The sequence below is a fragment of the Amia ocellicauda genome, chromosome 9, assembly GCF_036373705.1.
Source record: "Amia ocellicauda isolate fAmiCal2 chromosome 9, fAmiCal2.hap1, whole genome shotgun sequence".
NCBI classification, from domain to species: Eukaryota; Metazoa; Chordata; class Actinopteri; order Amiiformes; family Amiidae; genus Amia; species Amia ocellicauda.
The window spans coordinates 2,930,398-2,952,500 of NC_089858.1; the positions used below are offsets into that span (position 1 = coordinate 2,930,398).

At 48.7% G+C, this 22,103-nt stretch overlaps 1 protein-coding gene across 1 annotated transcript; it reads right to left on the minus strand.

Moving 5' to 3' along the window:
• Window positions 1-72: 72 nt before the first annotated feature.
• Window positions 73-21,769, minus strand: c5 (complement component 5). Its single transcript, XM_066712634.1, has 42 exons — window positions 21,609-21,769; window positions 21,127-21,319; window positions 20,842-21,004; window positions 20,192-20,262; window positions 19,697-19,788; window positions 19,488-19,570; window positions 19,210-19,300; window positions 18,984-19,089; window positions 18,642-18,774; window positions 17,264-17,379; window positions 16,839-17,039; window positions 16,509-16,712; window positions 16,099-16,308; window positions 15,636-15,785; window positions 15,275-15,404; window positions 15,058-15,126; window positions 14,094-14,162; window positions 13,283-13,480; window positions 11,957-12,047; window positions 10,763-10,845; window positions 10,475-10,614; window positions 9,721-9,945; window positions 9,488-9,548; window positions 9,180-9,269; window positions 7,599-7,811; window positions 7,202-7,280; window positions 6,850-7,009; window positions 6,045-6,137; window positions 5,487-5,658; window positions 4,850-5,067; window positions 3,800-3,952; window positions 3,600-3,662; window positions 3,119-3,212; window positions 2,925-2,964; window positions 2,409-2,511; window positions 2,065-2,139; window positions 1,606-1,711; window positions 1,268-1,354; window positions 991-1,080; window positions 781-864; window positions 442-580; window positions 73-328 (listed from the first exon to the last, which is right to left on the minus strand). Exons 1-42 carry the CDS (start codon window positions 21,671-21,673, stop codon window positions 190-192), a joined length of 5,142 nt encoding a protein of 1,713 aa, XP_066568731.1. The 5' UTR covers window positions 21,674-21,769; the 3' UTR covers window positions 73-189.
• Between the last annotated feature and the right edge of the window lie 334 nt (window positions 21,770-22,103).

Genomic DNA, 22,103 nt, shown 5'->3' on the forward strand with positions numbered 1-22,103 from the left:
CGTGCTCCTGAGCTCGGCCACAATAAAGAAGAGGCGCAGTCTGCTTGAGAGAAGTTACAATGCCACCATCGCTGAGTTTGTAAAAGATAACATGTAGACTTTAATGTGGGTGTATGTACAACAGTCATTGGTCAACACCATCCCTGGTCAACATCACGGGCCTTCAGCGACACAGCCGCGTCTGCGTTCTCAGGAGCAGCCCGAGAACAGGAAGTGTTCAGAAAATTCCTCCAGGATCGCCCCAAACTCGGAGCATCTGGGGCAGCTGCTGTTCTCAGAGGAGGGCCACAGCTCCAGCCAGGTCAAGGAGTCCAGCGGGTATCGGTACCTGCAGGACAAAACTGCGCTGAGACGGGACACCCAGACACACGCGCAAACGCACACACACTCCCCTGACCGCGGAGTCGGTGATCTAAGTGCAGGAGCCACCCCTTCACTGACCTGAAGTTTGGCCTCTCCGCGATCTCCATCCCCTCTCTGCCCATGACCAGGTAGTGTCCTCCTGGCTGCAGGCTCACGCCGGTGCACGAGGCTTTCTTGATGAAGGTCACCTCCGAGTCCCTACTCACCCTGTCAGCGCCTGCCAGAGAGAGCACAGGAGACGGCGGTCAGATGGCCTCGAGCTACTGTCCGCTTCTCCTCAGCAGGCTTTACCGAGATGACTGGGTGAGGAAACGCTTTCTAGGAATCCAGGCCGTCGGTGCAGAGAGACTCGTAGAGCTTTATTGTAGAGCACACACAGTAGCAATGACATTAACACCCCAGGGTGTGGGTCCTTACCCTTCTTGAAGATGTCTGCGATCGTGGCTGTATGGAGGACAAAATCTCCTTCTTCACTGGAGGACACGATCTCCACCTTGTAAGCTGGAGCGAAAGAGGGAAGAGAAGTGTTTTTCTACAAGCCTCTCTCTTCTTGCCTCTGACCGTTTCATTTCAAACTCATTCAAGTATGACTGTTGCTGCTGCTGCACAAATTATTCCTGTGCTCACCGTATGCGATGTCCGCCTCACAGGCTTTCTCTAGCCTTCTTTCCACTGTGATCTCCAGGTTCATATCGGACTTGAGTTGACTGCACTCAGCTGGGGACAGAGGGACAGGTGACATCATCATCATCATCATCAGACAGACAGCCAGAGACGGATAGAGGGGTAGTGACCCAAAGATGTGTCACTAACAGCCAGGTCAAGCGGCGTATTCACACTGCTGCTCGTGAGTCCCCATGATCCAAACCGGGTCGGCTGTGTGGCAGTGTGGGTCGGTACTCACCCTCCATGCACTGGCACTGCTCTCCGTCGCAGAGGCGCAGCAGCTGGCGCTCCCCGTGGGGGTAATAGACACTGGAGCACTGGCTGTCTGTGGGGCAGAGGAGTAGAGCGGGCTTTAGCCTCACTTGGCCTCAGGAGTGTCAACCACAATATACACAAACAATACAACACGCACATCACGCACAAAATACAACACACGGCACTAGTCTGTGTGCTCAGACGTCACCTCAGACTCGCGCTCGCCCTCGCAGGAGCCCCCCACAGAGCCCCAGGACCGCCCTGGCCCCGGGCCCTTTGAGTACTGCTCAGAGCGATGATGTTATGGTATAGCAGGCCTACCTGGATTGTGATACTCGAACACCTTGAAGAGGGAGGAGCTGACCATGCCGGTGCGGAACAGCTCTCGAACCCTGAACCCCACGCACAGGGGCTCCTCGGAGGGGATCTGGAAGGAAAGGGCTGTGGGTGTAGACAGAGCAAACACACACACACTCTCTCCCTCTCCCTCTCCCTCCCTCTCTCTCTGCTAAATGCAGGAGTCACTGGTGCTTTCAGAGCACTTTGTAAAAACATAACTGTGACAGAAACGAGGCTCTGTGGAGTCAACAGCTGCTGCTACAGTCAGTGACAATAGTGTCAAAGGTTACATCTCATACAGAAGAGGTGGCAAAAAGATGTTGAGTCATTTGTGTGTATACAGGAACAGGGTTTATCCACCTTGTGCAGGACTGGGGGGCAGGCCGGGGGCTGGGAGTTCAGGGCAGTTTGGCTGTGACGCCAGCAAGGAGAAATACTTACAGAGTCCACTTGGATGGTGACCCGGTCATCCAGGATCTTGTACTCAGAGATGAGGTAATCCACCCCATTGGCCAGCTGTGAAACAACAAGACTGTGTGAGCCGAGCTCCACACGGCCGCCTGGCCCGGCTCACCGGGAGAGCGCCGCCTGCCCACCACCACAGGGCCTATGCGATTAAAACTTGAATATAGTGTAAGAATGGATTTTCTTATTGGTAAAACACAGGAGAAGTTCCCTGAAACAAAAACACCAGATCTTGTTTCAAGGGCAGATTCTAGCCTGGAGCCTACGCTGCAGTAATCAACGCTGAACCCTGACACAGAGAGCACAGCTGGGATTCTCACCGTGTCCAAGTCTTCCTGGATGGGCACCAGACCAGTGGGCAGGTAGATCTCCATCACAGCGTGACCAGACTCGTAGTATACCTCGTTCTCCCGAGGCTTGTACCTGCACAACAGACACAAGCACGCATCCACACTGCAGGGCTCTGTGCGATAGTTTCTACCAGATCACTGCCTCCGTTCTGGCGCAAACGTTTTGTGTCGACCGCGCATCGAAGCAACCCAACCGATGAGTTGGCCGGACACCCACGGAGCGTTCTCCTCCGAGGATGAGCAGCCAAAGTGTAATTCTTAGAACAAAGACCCCCATCGGAGACATAAGTGTGCATGAGTGTGTTCAGAGGGATTGTGTTTTTGTGAGATATCTGAATGGCGTTATGTGACAAAAGGTAGAACAGTGTATGTTTGAACTCCGCCTGGACACTTGTGATGATTCAGTTTTTTTTGTTAAGTTGTTTCCTTTCCTGACATGATGATAATAAGCAAGACCTCCTTCATAATAACCATGCATTTACTCACTTCGCACAGGCTTTAATGCGGGACGTCTTTTCCATGAAATCTGGAAAAGACATAAATACATGAATAAATAAGTTACGTGTTCTGGTCAAAGCGCTGTTAGGAGACGAGAGTTACCGCTCTCCACATTAATACAGATCCCAAAGACCCGTCCAGTGCAGCCCAGATGGTACGAACACCAGGATGAGAAATGGTACCTGAGCTCTGTAGGTTGGCTGCCAGAGACTCGATCGTCAGATCAAAGTTGCACGAGCTCTGAAGAGGGACGGTGCTGTAATAGACCGTCTGCATCTGCAACGGCAACGGAGGGCTCACGATCACACGGGGAATGATGCTTACACACTTTACACAAACAAAGAAGTTTATAATATCAAAATGTTGTAGAATGGAAGTTGAGCGGCTCAGACGCTATAACTGGGTGGCACACGATCGTTTTGGTTGCCCTGGCCAATTGCACCGGTTCCTCAGCCGCGCAGGACATACATGGGTGCATGTTTTCTATTCACACAGTGGCTATCGTTACCTCATTTTATGATCACTGATATCAGAAGCCTTGGAAACCTTTTTGTGTGTGAATGTAGTAGTATGTGCAGTAATGTCCTCGGCTGAAATTAGCTCCTGGGCCGCGAGTCCAGTGCCCAGTGTGTGTACCTCCCCGAGCGACAACCCAGGACTCACGTTGACAATGGACACCCCTCTGCTGTTGCCCGTCAACACTATGACATCATCCTCCTTGGTCACCTGGAACGAGACGGCAGCACCCCCGTCAGAGGGGTCAGGTCAGGCAGAAAGGACAGGCAGCCGGGGGGCAAGTGGTGACAGTTGTCATATTAATAAGCAACGTTGTCATATGAAGTTAAGGAACTTAATTTGCTCACATTAATGGGTTTGACCACAGGCTGCCTCTGGGTGAGTGAGACGATATTCAGATCCCCCAGAGTCCTGTAAGATGCCTGGATCTCCATGTCTAGGACAGCGTGCTGGACCAGCTGGCTGTACTCCATCAGGGATTCCAGGGTGACCACGGTGTCCTAGCGGGGCAGGAAGACGGACACGGGGTTTCAGTGTTCGGTGTTACTGGGCTGGGCAGCAGTGTGTTCATGAGAGGAGCTGCCTCTAACTGGAGTGAGGTTGTTAGTGGAGTTCCACAGGGTTCAGTACTAGGGCCTGTGCTTTTTCTAATTTATATTAATGATCTGGACTCTGGGATAGTTAGCAAACTTGTCAAATTTGCAGATGATACTAAAATAGGTGGCTCAGCAGATACAATCTCGGCAGCACAGGCTATTCAAAGGGACTTAGATAATATTCAGTTGTGGGCCGAGACCTGGCTGATGAAATTCAATGTGGACAAGTGCAAGGTAATACATACAGGTAACAAAAATGTCCACTATAATTACACTGTGGGAGGAATAGAACTAGATGAAGTAACGCATGAGAAAGACCTAGGAGTCTATGTGGACTCCTCACTTTCTCCATCCAAACAATGTGGGGAAGCAATAAAAAAGGAAAACAGGATGCTAGGGTATATTGTCAAAAGTGTAGAATTGAGAACAAGGGCAGTGATGTTCAGACTGTACAATGCACTGTTAGAGCTCATCTGGATACTGTGGACAGTTCTGGGCTCCACACTTCAAGAAAGATATCGCTGCTCTAGAGGCAGTTCAGAGGAGAGCAACCAGACTTATTCCAGGTCTGAAGGGAACGTCCTACTGAGAGACTGAGGACCTGAACCTTTTCACCTGGAACAGAGGAGACTACGTGGGGGACTTGATCCAAGTCTTCAAAATCATGAAAGGCATCGACCACATCAAACCAGAGGAGCTTTTCCAGATCAGCAGGCACACGCACCCGGGGACACACATGGGCAGCAGTGTGTTCAGTGTTACTGGGCGCTGTTCAGTGTTAGTGTGTTAGGGCTCGCTCACCTGTGTGGAGTAGAACCCTCCTCCAAAGTGCTGCTCATGGGTCAGCCAGTGTAGCACTGGCTTGGCGTAGGACAGGCCGCCGAACAGCAGGGTGGTGAGCAGGGCGTAGGCGGTGGTCTCCACGCTCTGGGCTGTGCCCTTGCTGGGCTGAGAGGAGGCCTGGCTGTCCTGCCCATCCTGCCCCTTCTCCTTCCAAAAGCGAGAGATGGGTGGGTTGCCTGTACCGTGAAACAGCGGACATAGTTCAATATACATCTGTCACGTATCGACTACCACCACCTCCAGTCAAGCAGGTAATGGAGACCCAGTGGCGGGCAGGGACAACTCCTAGGAACAGGGAGGTTTCAGTCAGAATAGGTTTCCAGTTTTGCCTTTGTTTCCGTATAACTTGCCTGTGTCTGCCTATGCAGCATGGAGATGGTGGCTAGCCAACTGAACTAAATTGAGGCCATAGGAGCACATGAAGGTGATTTAGACAATGCCTTCATCGTCTTCGACTTCACTCAACCCCTTCAACCCCGTACAGGGTCTCGGAGAGCCCAGCAGACACGGGGCACTCCGGACCGCATACCAGTCAGGGCACCTCATTAATTCAAACATTCAAGCATTTCCCTGGACCCACTGCTCCCCACAGTACCTAAGACGTAGGCGTCTGATTTTAGGGACTCGTAGAGATTGCGGGCTGCCAGGCTTTTCTTGTCGTGCAGGGCCAGTGCATAGGCAGTGATCGCCCTCACATACACACTCCGCACCCGCGAAGACTTCGCCGACAGATACTCCGCCGCCTTCGCGAGAGTGTCTTTAAACTCCTGGAATGACAGCGACAGTGTGGTCTTCAGAGGGTCCCTGTACCCTCCTTTACAAAAGCTTTATATAGTTTCAGCTCTCACACTCACACAGGTTTCATCCTGGACTTGGCCACATCACTCTCAGATGTGCGTTAAAGAACACCATCAAAATATTAAGGAAGGAATTCCAAATGTTTCACGTAGTCTGTGATGGTAATTGGTAAATTACATTTATCTCACTTTGTACCAGTGCATTGTATGTTTTATATTAAACAAAACATATGTTGACTGTATAGTTCATAATGTGTTGATCTGGGGCCGGGCCACCATGGGGGAAAAGGTTTGAGAACCACTGACCCGCACATCTAAGCACATCTCATCTAAGGAGTGCCACTGTGTCCTCCTACCTCCAGGGGGCAGGCTTCCATCGCGTTTTTAATCCCGATGAGGGTGAAGGCAGTCAGGTAGATGGAGCCCTCGGTCACGTCTGCTCCGGCACCCTGAACACACACATTCAGACAGAGGCGAGTGAACAAGCGGCGGGAGGGAGAGATTCTCCAGCGCATAGCCCTCTAACACTTATGTTGTAAGTCGCCCTGGATAAGGGCATCTGCCAAGATATAAAAATAATAATAATAATTAAAAATAAGAATAACACTTGGTTTCCCTTAAGACACTTCTGCCTTCGTTTAGTCGCATCGCAGAAGCATTGCAGTGTCTCGGGGCAAAAAGGAGACGCGCCACCAGAGTGAACACGTGCTGCATACGGCTTCCCAAGAATAATTAGCCAGGACTTTAAATTGGGAAGAAAAGCAGGACATACGGTGGGTGTTTGCAGCACACTCTCAGTCCACACGATCTAAACTAATTAATCGGAGGCGTTCGAATAGCAGCCTTCTGCGACTCACGCATAATTGCTGCTACTAGCAACCAAAGAAGTGAGAATGTCCTACTCTTCTTTCTAATCTCATAATTAACTTCCAATTAAAACTAAATGAATGCCCAAATAAGGCACTTACAGACTGGACCCCCTTTCAGGTCTTATTAACTAAAGACTCTGCGTTCTGGATGTGTCAAGCTTGTTATCCCTGAGATGCTACACTGCAGATATACCTCAGTCCCACTGTCACACGCAACTCCTCACGCCTCCTCTAAATGGCGGTCTGATATGATGCAGGATAGGGGGGTGGCAGAGCGGCACTGCCCGGTTACCATGAGTTTGACGGGCTTGTAAGAGGACAGCTCCCGGAAGGAGCCGTCCAGGTTCTGGCGTTGTTCCTTCAGCCAGAAGATGGTGTTGCACAGTCTACGGTTGTCCACGTTCAGATACTTGCTCACTTGCCCCAGAGACTTCACGACCAGAGCCGTCAGCCTGCAAACAGAAGATGTCTCAATGTCAGCGCTGTGGTAGGAGTGGGGAGAGAGAGAGCTGGCAGTGAAATAACGGTGTGCCTTACTCTAAGTGTGCTCGAAGCCCCTGTCCTTACTCAAACTAGTAATGCCGGCTGCTGGGTGGCACAGTGCACTGACCTAAAATCCCATTCAATCAGCAGAACAGGCTCACCAGGTGCTGGCCTCCTTGTCCTTCCACATGCTGAAGGAGTTTTCATCCTTCTTCTGGAATGACAGAATGCTGATCATCCCTGCAGACAGGAAAGAGCAAGCGTGCGCAATGTCAGCACAGATGCGGTCTATTCAAGAAACACCGCAATACAATGGATGCCTTTTGTGCATGCCTTTGATAGCGGCTGAAATCTGGTGCAGCAGAACGATGGTGAGCTATCCTTGATTCAAGCAAGACACTGCCTGAGTCTCCATACAGAATTCATAAAGGGCTTAACCAGGGGCGGTCCGCCTTCTGGTTTATGTTTGATCAAAATCGTTACCTGCTAAATTGAGTCAATTACTGGTAATCGACGGAGTGGTCCCCCCCCCAATGAACCCATCGGACAGTGACCCACCATCCTTCATTTTCCGCTTCAGTTCATCCCGCTTGTCGATGGTGTCGGGGCCCAGCAGTTCCCACTTGTCGTTCTTCTCCAGGTAGTGGTAGATGTGGTAGATCGGCATGATGCCCATCAGCTCCACCTCCGCAGAGCCGCGCGGCAGAGTGCTCAGCTGGCGCAGGCCGGAGGGGTCCAGGACATAGGCCAACACGTTCCCCATCAGCTCCCCTGCACAACACGAGAGATGGAGAGGAGAAGGCAGAGACGGTGTGAGAGAGATAATCGGGGGGAGGTGTAAGGCAGGGATAGTCCAGACTCCAGAGGGAGGGGAAAATCTTGCCCTCAAATAGCCTTTTCCAACACAGTCACACAAGTCCCTGAATTAGTAAAATGTGAGGGCAAAGAGGATCGAGGAATTCAGTGTAGGGGGTGAATTCTGAAATGGGGTGGTGGGGGGATTTTTGGTCTGAGTATGAATACAAAATCTCAGAAAAAATTGACATTGAAGACATATTCTGGAACCAGACAGTCTACTGATCAAAACAAGTCCATCCATGTTTTGGTAGAAGCAGCACACACCCGTAGAGAGCTCAACATGTCAAGATAGAAAACTCTGTTTACAGGCGACATGGACACTGTGAATCGGATGTGTTTGAGAATGAAACACGCTGGTAGCCAAGAGAATAAGCTTTCAAACAAAGTGCGCGTTGTTGGAATACAGTGTCACTTCTATCCACAGGAGCTGCGTGTAACACTGCTTACCTGAAGCCGCTTACCTTTGTACCATTTCAGGTTATTCACTGGACTTGAACTGCTTACATTTCAATACAAACTGGAAAAATTGGGGTGTTCTAAAACTTTTGACTGGTGGTGTAGGTGGAGCTCTGTAATTGAAACGTGGATGCACAATTTTCGATTTGTGCGCCGTTAGAAATATGTCTTTTCATTGGAAACCAGCTGTGAATCAGTTAATTCAAATTATTCTCGTGGTCCTTTCAAAAGCGTCTGGCGGTCCGGATTTGGCCCGCGTTCCGCCTATTCACTACCCCTGCTGTAATTCAATTCAATTCAATTCAATTTTATTTATAAAGCACTTTAAAGACTACAAAGTCATACCAAAGTGCTGTACAATTAAAAACATAATCAAACATACTAAAAAACAATGCATCTATAAACACATAATAAACCTAATAAACATAGTAAAAACACAGCACAGCAGACAATCAATTCACACCATACACATAGACAAGGCCATACTCTGCTGTCCAGCTGATGACATTCTATCAACTCTCATATGCCCTAGAAAATAAATACGTTTTCAAATGTGTTTTAAATACTCCTATCGTGTCCGATGATCTAATTGACTGGGGCAAAGCATTCCACAATTTCGGTGCTGCCGTAGCAAATGCAAGATCACCCTTACACTTAAAACGTGTCCGTGGAATATTAAGCATCAATTGCTTATTAGATCTAAGAAGTCTCACGGAAGAGTAAGTGTTAATAAGTGTAAGGAGAGTGAGAGAGGAGGTAGAAAAAGGAGGGAGAGGCAGAGGGAGGAGGTAAAGAGACAACTGGGACGGCCCGCTCTGACTGTACCAGTGATGCTGAGAGAGCGCACTGGCTTGGACCGGGGGACCAAGTTGGACGGGTTTTTGTGCCGAAATTCCAGCCTCCTGTTCAGCGGCCCTGGAAGAGAAGATGGGAGTGAAAGAGATCCCTTCCCTGCCTGTGGCAAACCCACTCACCCCAGCAGGTCCGCACCGTGAACATTTCAAGCAGTTAACAGTGAAGAGCAGAAGCGCACAGTTTTTATCCTTTTATCTCCGGTGGTTAATGCAAATGATCCATTGGTGCCGTAGAGAGCTCTCTGTGCTGGAACAGAGGGATGGGTCTTCAGTGCTCACCATAGATGCCTCGAGGGTCCAGTGTGCCACCGGAGCTGATCTCAGACTTGATGCCTTCGGGCTGAAACAAAGACACAGGATCAGCCAGGGAAATAAACCTCGGCACCCTATCATCGGTGTCCTGGCACCTCACACTGGATGGCATGCACAGGGCAACTCTCAGGTGGGGAGCCCAGGGCTACAATTAAAAACAAAAGGTGGTTGGCACGTCTTTGTTCATGGAAGAGCCTTACCTCCACTCGCAGGGTCTTGATCAGGGACTCGGAGCCCTTGATGGAGCGCAGAGTGAAGGTCAGCGTGTGTGTGCCAGCCTCCAGGGGCAGCAGGGTGAAGGAGAACAGCTTCACCGAGAAGCTATCCAGAGTGGCGGGGTTGCAGCTTGTGGTCATCAATCCGGCCTTCGTCTTTGAGCTCCCAAACACGCAAACGCCCGGGTTGACCGTCAGTGTCACGCAGTACTGCACACGGACGACAAAGCATTCAGACAACCCTTGAGCAGCACCAACACAAGCTTGGATGTCACCATCTTCCCAAGAGGGGCCAGAGGAGAGGAGATAAGGACTGAAGCCCAGACCCTAGTGCTACTGCAATGTGAAGGAGAAGATCTCTATATGGAAAGACCAGATGTAGATGTTTCTAGGAGCAGGCTGGTTGAGCCAAGGCCACAGACGTTTCTGAGGCCCACTTGCAGAAGTCTTTATGTGGCAGAATATGATTATGATGCTAATGCTGATACACACGGGATGTCTATCAAGTTAGGAAGCAGATTCAGCCTTCTGCAATATGGAAAGTGTTCCTCTGAGAACAATGGCATTCGGTACACAAAACCATGTCAAAGTCCACACTGTCAACCCAGGTCTCCCAGCTTAGTCCCACTAACAGGTAAAGACTTAATTCACCTGGGAAAATGTGCCTTGAATAGAAGCTGCTTATTAACTGATCCCTTAGAAAGAAAAGAAAAGTGTGACCGCGGAAATGCCTGCTCACCCTGGAGTCCTCGTACATCCGGTTATAGATGGAGCCGCGCAGTTCGATCTGCTCCCCCCGCACCATGGAGTACGGCACTTGCACGTCTATGCTCATCTCTTTGGACACCGCCACTCTGAGAGGGTCAGACACACAGATACCTGCAGGGGGACGACAGAGACAAGCAGCAGACACGGCACCGTCAGTCCGGGAGATCGCTCCAGACCTCACAGGGTTTTAAGACACCCGTTACAACGGTCTCCCTCCAGGTCATCCTCTCTTTGTGTTTTTTTGTTAGTTTTTTTTAACCTTTGCTAGAGACTCCCACAGCCTTCATCTCCCAGGTGGTGAGGGAGTCGGGCAGGTCTACCGTGAGACTCTTCACTCCGGACCTGGGGGGCAAAGAGCACACATCCCATCATGCATTGACACAAAACGCTGAGCGTACTGTTTACTATTATGATGTATTTATTAGCAGACACCCTCACTGCGTGTACAACCGCACCCTGGTCCTGCAGTGCAAGGGGAACACCACGTGTGTGGGGTGATATACACCGATCAGCCATAACATTATGACCACCTGCCTAATATTGTGTAGGTCCCCCTTTTGTCGCCAAAACAGCCCTGACCCGTCGAGGCATGGACTCCACTAGACCTCTGAAGGTGTGCTGTGGTATCTGGCACCAAGACATCAGCAGCAGATCCTTTAAGTCCTGTAAGTTGGACAAGTCCATGGATCGGACTTGTTTGTCCAGCACATCCCACAGATGCTCCATTGGATTGAGATCTGGGGAATTTGGAGGCCAAGTCAACACCTTGTGATTCATCAGACCAGGCCACCTTCTTCCATTGCTCCGTGGTCCAGTTCTGATGCTCACGTGCCCATTGTAGGCGCTTTCGGCAGTGGACAGGGGTCAGCATGGGCACCCTGACTGGTCTGCGGCTACGCAGCCCCATACGCAACAAACTGCGATACACTGTGTGTTCTGACACCTTTCTATCAGAACCAGCATTCACTTATTCAGCAATTTGAGCTACAGTAGCTCATCTGTTGAATTGGACCACACGGGCCAGCCTTCGCTCCCCACGTGCATCAATGAGCCTTGGCTGCCCATGACCCTGTCGCCGGTTCACCGCTTTTCCTTCCTTGGACACTTTTGATAGGTACTGACCACTGCAGACCGGGAACACCCCACAAGAGCTGCAGTTTTGGAGATGCTCTGACCCAGTCGTCTAGCCATCACAATGTGGCCCTTGTCAAAGTCGCTCAGATCCTTACGCTGCCCATTTTTCCTGCTTCTAACACATCAACTTTGAGGACAAAATGTTCACTTGCTGCCTAATATATCCCACCCACTGACAGGTGCCATGATAACGAGATTATCAGTGTTACTCACTTCACCTGTCAGTGGTCATAATGTTATGGCTGATCGGTGTATACGGTACATCACTGTACACCCTTAACAGCTCACCCCCCCATTTAGTGTTAAAGCACTTTCTTACATATCGGACAATTGGTAGACATCCCAGAGCCAGCTCTCGGGGAAATAGCTGCGCACCTGTGGGTTCTCGAATCCAAACAGCGTGGTCAGCTCTGAAACGAGAGGCCAGAGGAGATGATGCAGACAGGACAGAGCTCACTGTTTAACCTGCTGCTCAGCAGGCTTTACAAAGGAAACCACGCTTTCAACGTGTGTTTTTGGTGTCTCCCAAGTACTGTTTTCTGTACTATATGTTGATATGTTTTTAGCTAAATTGTGACTTCAGAAAAGCGCTCTGTGACCGTGCGGCTCTGAATACGTGTGGCTGAAATGTGTCAAACCACATACCTCCTAAGCAGAGTGTGTGTGTGTGTGTGTGAGTGTGTGTGGGGGTAGTAGCTTAATGCAGGGATGGTGAACCTGTGGCACCCAGAGTGGCACGCAGAGCTGCACGCAGAGCTGTACAGCTTGGCACGCCAAGTGAGCGACTATCTGCGTTATTTATTTTATTTTTATTTTTATTTTTTTAAGTTTAATGCCTTAATGTCTAAACTGATTGGCACTTTAGCAAACCAGTCAGTATATTTGGCAGTGGCGGCACCGCCCTCAAGTAGCAGCATCAGACTCCCATAGCAGACTGGAGCTGCACCTGCTCTCCAGACTACAGAGGGATATGGGGGGAGGTTCAAGGTGGTGGTGTATTGCGGTTTGTTTCGTTAGCATGTTTGCTTAATAACTTAATTACAACAATTTTTTTTTATAAATATTGGTTAAATAAATTGCCATTTAGCAACTGTATATACTTTTATATCCCTAATTTATCATTGGCACCCTTTGGCACTTAGCAAAGTATACAAATCAGACTTTGGGCACTCTAGCCAAAAAAGTTCACCATCCCTGCCTTAATGTGTCAAACCAAACGGTCACATAACTGCGCTGCCCAGTTAGTCACCAATGCTAATAAATCAATCAGTAAATCTAAGCACAGAATTAGGATGACACCGGCAGCAAGATGTATATTTCGAATTGGCAAGAAATTAAAACCATGTGGTTTCTTTTTATCACAAAAAAATCCTTATTAAATCTTAAAGAAGGAAGGAACGATGTAAACGTGTCAAGCAGGGTGTGCTGTCTCACTGTTTTTGTCCAGGTTCCTATTCATAAATGGTGTAAATGTAATTTATTCTAGAGATGTTTGCGTACCTGACTTTTTTCACCACCCCTTCTCTCAGTCAGTACTGTATCGTACTTCACACCTACCCCAACTGTGCCTCCCGAGGCTCACAAAGCCCACCCTGAACAGCGCCAGGCAGACGCGCTGAACGAATGACCTCCGGCTTGGGCTCACCCATGCGTGCCAGGATGTAGATGGTGGTCTGCTCGGCCCGCAGCTTGTTGGCGAGCTCACAGCACTGGCGGAAGGCTCTCTTACATAATACGTGGGCTTCGATGCGCTTGGTGCGGCTCTCGCAGGTCTCAGCGATGGGGTAGCTGCTGGCCCCGTCACGGCAGCACTGCCGTATACGCGGGTCCTTGAAGGTGTTGACTGCAGAGCAAAGAAGATCCCGTTACTCATGCAGTCTACACAAGACGTTGTGTTGGTTCTGCAGGATACTCTGTATTCTACCTATAAAGCTGCTTCCGGTACTTAATTCAGTGGTATAGTCAAATAAATTAAGGCAGCAGAGAGAAGGGGGTGCCAGGGAAGATAGTGAGAGGCGCCTGAGATAGTTCTGTTGTACACAAAAAAAAGATGCCCACAGTTAGAGCCCTTCTCATCTGTGCCGCTCTTTCCTCTGGGTAACAGGCAGTTCCCACAATGCACTACATGGAGGGAAGCTGGTGGCTCTGGACACACCATACCTGGCAATGCTAAACACATCAGGCCTGATGTTCCCAAACTTGGTAAGCACTTTACTCATGAGCAAGAGGTTTGAAATGTCTTTCTAGTGCCTTGCTTTCCTCTTGTTTGTGCTTTTTCTACACACAGAATATCAAAGGAGAATCAAGCGTTAAAAACAAAAGGGGCAACAACAGGATTGGCTCCGTCTTTCCTTCTGTAGCAACTGACTAACTCTACGTCTTGCTTTGCTTGCTGTATCCCAGTGTCTGGGGCCGGACGCAACTCGTCGGAGGAGGTCGGTCAGCCGCTCACTTGCCTTTCTTGTTGATCTCCTCCACCAGATCCAAAGAGCGCTTCGGTCTGTCGAGTTTAGAGAAGGTTTCATCTGAAAGACAGAGACAGATACCTCCTAAACACAGAGTGTGTGTGCGTGTGTGCGTGTGGTGGGCACAAAAACTTGGATTTTATTTTGCCTGCAACATGAACCTCCCACTTTAAGGGGGCGCCGTTTTGTAAGCAGGGAAGCTAGTGAGAGGCACAAGAGATAATTTTGTTGTACACAACAAAGATGCGCTCTATCCTGTGGGTAACGGGCAGTTCCCACAATGCACTACTCTGGTTTACCAGTTTACTCATGAGCAAGACCAACAGTCTTCATACAGTAGATTACATTTTGCAGATTTTAAAGATTAAGATAATTACAGGAGATCTTGGCAAACAATTTTTTTGTTGAGGTGATAAGCTGTAAACATGTAAGAGGAACTCTAAAAAAGAAAAACACATTTGTAGTCCTCTTAGTTATTAGTAATGCTTTATCAGGTTTGGAAAGGTGGGCACATTGTCCTCGTCCACGACGTAAACCCTGTACAGTACTACTATACCTCCTTTATTGTACTACAGAACTCATTTAACTTGTGTGACTATAATGTCTCTGTCAATGTAATGAATCTGTAATAAAGGTCTGTGATGAACACATATATAAAACTGCAAATACTAATGTGATGACCTCTACTCCTGCTGCTACCAATAATACTAATGCTAATTGATATTGAAGCTGTATGAATCACTCAACCCTCGAAGAAACGAAAGAATTACACTAAATGAAAGGTGACTACTCCTGTCTTCTCCAGAGTTACACAACAGGAAAACTTGGTGCTTGTAGCTGTTTTTACATCACCTAGTAGCAACTGATTAACTCTACGTCTTGCTTTGCTTGCTGTATCCCAGTGTCTGAGGCCGGACGCAACTCATTAGAGGAGGTCGGTCAGCCGCTCACTTGCCTTTCTTGTTGATCTCCTCCACCAGATCCAAAGAGCGCTTCGGTCTGACAAGTTCAGAGCAAGTTTCATCTGAAAGACAGAGACAGATACCTCCTAAACACAGAGTGTGCGTGTGCGTGTGTGTGTGCGTGTGCATGTGCGTGTGCGTACAAAACATTTTGCCTGCAACATGAACCTCCCGGACTAAAGAGGCGCCGTTTTGTACGCTGAGGACTACCTTGGGGGTCGACAGCCTTGGCGTTGGCATTGGTGATGAAGGTGAGGCCAGCAAGACGGAAGACGTCTTTGTTGTTCTTGCCCCCGCCCCCCCCACAGCCGAGGTCACTTTCCTCAATGTGGCGCATCACCTGCAAGACAGAAGGGTGAAGATATACAAACGGCTGTGCCAGAGCCAGACTCGTGTCACGTTGACTTTCAAAGCTCAAGAACATATCGTAAGGAGCACATCATAAAGTGTCCACTGTTTGGGGATTTACATTGTCCCCACAATACAACAAGAGAGCATGTTATCATAGGCAGTGGACCGACCCCCTGGTTAATATGTTGACTATGTGCGGTTTGATGGCCAGGGGTCTCACTCTGCTGATGGGGTCTTTGGCGCGGGTCCGCAGGCTGTAGATGGAGGTGTCAATGGAGGACAGTGCCACGTAGGAGGCGTGCTCGGCTTCAATCCTCAGGTCCAGCTTGTCCTTGGGCTTGTACTTCTTGACAGGGGTGGACAGCCTCACCTGCGGAGAGAACAGCATGTACAATTGAAAGAGAGAGCAGACAGATCCATGTTTTACAGAGCCAATGATCTGAATCCAACAGCACAGCGGGGAGTTTCTACTGCCTTCAATGGGGTCATTTAAAAACCAAATAAGGACATAATATAGATAGGTCTCATTGCTCATCTCGGGTCAATAGAGTGTATTTAGGCTGGTGCTCCCTACTTTTTGTTCTTTGTTCTAGCTGCCCCGCTGGCTCTCTGTACGCGTTTGTGCGTGTTGACATTGAACCTGCTGTCCGAGCCAAAGCCTTCCATGGCGGTGTCAACGGTACCTGGAGGTTGTTGATGCACTTATCCCTGATGTCCATCCAGATGGAGTCGGCCACGAGCTCGGCCTCCCCCTCTCCCATGACGATGTAATAGACCAGCAGGCGGGCAGAGGGCACCATGTCAGAGGTCACCCTGAAGTTGATGTTCTGGAAGTTGGCGTTTCCGACCCTTGGCTCCGAGCTCACGGTAACGATCTTGCCCTTGGAGATGATCTGCAGATGAGGAGCACAGCTCATCGTCACACACTCCTCCGCAAGCACAGACCACATGCGGGGGATTAGGACAGAACACCCGCACGTGCCGGTGTCTGTGTCCCCTCGTGTCATGCCCCCCATTTCACTCTGGCTGTATTTTCCTGCCCAGCGGCCGGGGGGAGGGGTGCAGAGCTCTGTGTTCGGTGCGGCTGAATTACCTGGTAGCTGAAGGCTCTGATGTTGTCGATGTGCAGGTGGCTGAAGTAGACGTTGACGTTGACGTGGTCTCCTGGCACCAGCGGCTTGTGCTGGGAGGCCCAGTCGATGTAGACGTACCTCTGCTTGTTGGACTGGTAGGCCAAGGCTGTGAAGGACTTCCTGGCCTGACTTTCCTGTGGCAACTTGGGGTCAGCCGTCTCAAACTGGAACAGGGACAGGAGGACAGTGTTACCGTCAGCCTACGACTGCGCAATCCCTGATGGGAAGGACAGCGATGTACAGCCTGATGTGTTGCGATGCGTCAGGGGGTGTTAGGAGATCGGTCTTACAGAGAAGTCCACGGAGGCGGTGTCGGCGGGGATGTTGTGGATGAAGAGGGTGGTGCCAGAGATCTGGCTGGTTTGCCCGTTTCCCTGGTCCTGACCGTCTGACAACAGCTGCCTCTCCTCGCCATCCTTAGTCAGTATGGAGGCTTTCACCAGCAATGGCACCCTGCCCACTGGCTGCCCCAGATGGTCCTTTACTAGCACCTAGGGGAGCACACTGCACTATTATTGTGTATGTTTTTTCATTTAGAAGATAAAAGGATTGCAAGATTGTGTATATGTGTGTAGATCGACTTACATGTCCAAATATATTGTGATAGAGGTCTAATATCATGGGATTAGCAATTTCCCTGATATTATGATTATAATATTGTTATATTACTAGTGACAGTGAGAGGAGAGCCAGGGAGAGCATTGCACAGCCTCACCCTGCTGTAGTAGGGCAGTCCCGGCTTCACAAACAGAGGCGTGGCCAACAGGCTGAGGGTGAAAGGAGACAAGATATACTGCACACTGGCCAGCTCTCCTTCCTGCGAAATACCACCTGGGGAGGCAGAGAGGGGGCACAGAGATGGGGACACGGGGACAGGGACGGGGAGAGCGGAGAAACAAAATGAGTGTCAGTGTTCGAGAGAGTGAAAGGGAAGGACAGAGGGCAGGCTAAACAACACCCACGAATTCAGGCAGAATAATATAAGAAACTGCTCCTGCCGCTGATATACTGTTAGGTCCATAAATATTTGGACAGAGACACAATTATCATTTTGGCTCTGTACGCCACCACAGTGGATTTGAAATTAATCAATCAAGATGTGCTTTAAGGCGAAGAAGTGGACGGTTCTGCAATGGCCAAGTCAATCACCTGACCTGAATCCAATTGAGTAGCATTTCACTTGCTGAAGGCAAAACACCCCAAGAACAAGCAGGATCTAAAGACACTGCAGTGCAGGCCTGGCAGAGCATCACCAGGGAAGAAACCCAGCATCTGGTGATGTCTATGGGTTCAGACTTCAGGCAGTCATTGACTGCAAAGGATTCGCAACCAAGTATTCAAACTCACAATTTAATTAATGATTATGTTAGTTTGTCCAAATACTTTTGAGCCCCTAAAATTGGGAGAGCACATATAAAAATGGATGTAATTCCTACACCGTTCAACCATATTTGTATGTAACTGCCCTCAAATTAAAGATGAAAGTCTACACTTAAAGAGCATATTGATTGTTTCCTTTCAAACCCATTGTGGTGTTGTACAGAGACAAAATGATTACAACTGTGTCACTGTCCTAATATTTATGGACCTAACTGTATATTACATATATATAGCTCTGGAAGAAAATAAGAGACCACTCCAAGTTCAGAAATCAATGTTAAGTGGTCCCTTAATTTTTTCCAGAGCTGTATATCAACATAATGTACTTTGTTCTGCCATAGAGGATGTATAGATATAGCGATAGTTCCCTGCCCCCCCTTTCTCACGGCATATATAGAACTGTAACGATTTCGTTACTATGAATGATAGACAGTTAATTTGAAACCCTTCAATTGAAACACTTATTCTGTGATTTCTTAAGTTACATTTTATTCATTATTATTATTATTATTATTATTATTATTATTATTATTATTTGTAGTTCTTGGCAGATGCCCTTATCCAGGGCGACTTACAACATAAGTGCAAAAACTAGACTTACTGATCAATGGCATCTTTACAGTCTAGGAGAAAATTGTAAATGTTCAGGCATATTACAACCTCGCCTTCTACAGTGTACAGTAAACCCTCGGAGCTTCAGACCCCACTGGCACCTTTGCTCTCTATCACGGTGGCAGCGATATAGAGGAACTTCCCGTTCATGTCCTCCAGAGTCTGCAGGTCCTCGCCCTGCATCTTCAGGGCCTGCTGGGAGTTGAACTCCACCAGCACCTCCCCGTCCTCCATCTGCAGGGACAACACCAGCAGTGTGAACCCCTTGACAGAAGCTTGGGGCGGGCTTTCTAACACGCCCCTGGGTGATACACACACTTTGAGATCTCCACGACACCCTGCTATCCCATCAGGGGCTCTGTATGCGCAATGGCCGCCCTCCCAGCAGCACATCCTCCCTGTGTGTGCCGGTCAGCGATGGACGAGCCTACAAGGAGTCTTACCAAGACGTGCCTAACTGTTTTGGGTATCATGGTGGTGTCCTTTCCATCGACGTAACCGTATCTCAGGTAGACATCGGCTTTGGCCACTGGGTCTCCGTGGAAGTATCTGACAAGCAACGCAAACACAGGGTTATTCCCCCCCTGCATCACAGCACACACAAACTAGTCAAATTGCAGGCAAACAAATGAAACAAACAAGGTCCCTTTTTATCTGTGACGCACATACCGGGATTTCACAGTGAATCTGAACCTCTCAAACTGCCCATAACTGATGTAGCTGAGCTCGGGCACGATATCAACGGAGATGCTGGGCAAGACTGTGGGGGAAAGGAAGAGCGTCAAGTCAGGACGTGTCACACCACTGATCCCAGGGGATCTCACGACAAATAACATGACACCTCTGACAAAAAATACTATCCCCCTGGACGACCCAACAGTTATTATTACTCGGGGTACAGTTAGCATTCATTGTTCAATGTTCCCAGGTCACTTCGCTCGGGGTACCATATTTCTTTAGCTCGAATTCAGCCATGGCCGTGGTGGTGAAATCATTGGAGAAGGCAGCCTCTATTTTCCAGACTCCATACCTGCGAAATACAACAACAAACAGCAAGGTTAGTTGACAGCTTGATGAGAGTAGTAGACTCGAACAGTCCGATATTTCTGGCCTCTTTTAGGTTTGTGGAGAGGAAGACCGCCATGTGTGCTCTTACTTAGGGTTGGGGGGGATCCTAAAATCAGGCAGTGAGACCACGCCTGTGACATCTTTGATCTCCACCACGTCCACCTTCACCGACTCGGGGTCCTGAGAACAGAGAACAGTGTGACCGTCAGCATTCCTGGACTGTCACAGTGCTGCCTTTTTCTCATTCATGTTTAATTCAGGTTTGGTGTTTTTGTTTTTTAATTGAGAATCGTCTCTCCAGTGAAGTGCCTGTGCTGGATGCACCATTCAGGTGCCCTGGAGTCCCTGCTTTCTGGGGCAACTCTCAGCTCTAAGATACTAAGTTAGATTAATTGGTTTCATCCACATGATCTTTAGCTACTGACTGAGGAGTCTTTCAAATAAAAAATGAAGGATTACAATGACTAGTTCTGACCACAACACCTCATTGTTGCTTTACATTGTATATGTGTGGATGTATTATAGTTAATCAGGGTCTACAGGAAGAAAGCAGGAAAGTCGAGAGTCTAACAGCAGGACTCACCACGTAGGTGACCGTCAGGGGCCGCAGCGCTGGCTTCAGCTCTTCGTTCAGAGCGAACACGCGCACCCGGACTGGAGCATCATGGGAAAGCAAAAGGCGAGGAATCAACAAACACTGCACTCCAATCCCACACTTTGAGACACAACATTTGCCTTGATAAAATGGCAAGTGAATTGACCGATAAACTTTGGATAAATGCTGAATTGTTTTGTTTAGCAATATCATGCGATAATCTTCTATTCATTGGAAAAAATGTAAAGTATCTTTAATATTTATATTTAAATTGTACTGTCATGCTACTCACCATATTTAATATCATTATATAATTATAAGTAAACCATAGGAATTTCCCAAAGAGATGAGCCTCAATATGCTCTTTAATGCGTTTTAAATTTAAGGGCCACTTTAAAATCCTGATCTGCCTCAACGTGCACTGAATTAAACTCAACTCAAAAGTAATGGTGACACCTAGTGGTCATGACCAGAGGACCTCAAACTATTGCTCAATCTGTGCCAACTGTTGATTAGAAAATCTCCCAGGGTTTCAACCTGCTCTTCAACATGGGTGCTGCCCCAGCCACAGTACCAGAGACCCACTGTGCGAAGGACGGGGATGCATCGGTCCAAATGATAGGTGTGTGGAGCCGTACCTGACTGCTCCGGGGTGTAGAGTGGCTTGTCAGTCTGGATAAAGAGGTAGCCATTGTGATGGGACACAAGCAGCTTCTCTACACTATTGAAGTCCCTCGAGACGGTCTCTAGATACACATAGGGACTCGGGGGGCCGTCCTTAGGGAAATCTCTTGGCAAGAGCTGTAGAGAATGGAGCAGAGGAAGAGAAACAGAGCAAAGGGCAGTGTGCATGCAATGAAACACCAGGCAGCTGAAACAGCTTAACAACCAAATCGCAGGGCTGTCTTTTCTCTTACGCCTACCTTCAAATTGACAGAACCCTGGTACTGACTGGCAGCAGTGACTGTCACCACTTCTTTGGCGAAGAGTTTGAGCTTGTCTGGGTAGCTCTTGAGGGACACGGTGATGGTGCAATCCTGGTCATAGTTAAACAGCTGGACTACCACTTTCTCTAGGGCGTCCACTCGCAGGACTTTAGGGGCAGTGATTAGGTACCTAAGGAACAGGGAGAAAAGCGGCTCCGTTTGTGAAGCTCAATGTCAACATCCTTTTCTTCCAATGCTCTCTCAGAACATGCTTTAGTCGTCAAAGGAAAAGACAGCAGTAGAGCCGAGGGTACAGCTTAGCAAGACACAGAAAGCTTCTGTGGAAAGAGTTGTGCCTGAACAGGGTGTCAAGGAATACAGAGAGGAGGCGTTACAGATACAGATACCCTAACTATAGCAATGCTCCTCAGTCTTATGAAAACACGTCACGGCAGGGGAAGGCCAACAGCAACACTTACGTCTTTTCTTGAGCATCTGTGCACGTCCAAAGACAGAACAGGAAGAGAAACAGCAGCTGTGTCATGGTGAGCTCATACAGAGTTCGAGCATCAGAGGCAGGCAGGGACGCCACAGAAATGGGAATGTGTCGATGCAGTCCGGTGTATGTGCCGACTGATCTCGCTGTTTATTCACAGTTAATGATTATCAATAGTGAATACCCCACCACCACCCTTTCCCCTCTGCTCAAGTCTTTAGAAGAGCAGAATCTGGTCAAACTTCAACCTTCAATGCAGAAATGAACCCAGTACCAGACTGAGATATTAATCTATTAAAAACTGGATGGAGAGATCTCTGAGGTGCCACACAGCTGGTAGATGCCCTGGCAATGCAGATCAATATTCGGTGTGACTTTTTTAACTGGCATACTAAGCGATCCTTTAAATAACATGAAGACTACCTGAGGAAAAGAAAAGTAATTTATAAGAGTTAAACTCAAAACATAAACACATCTG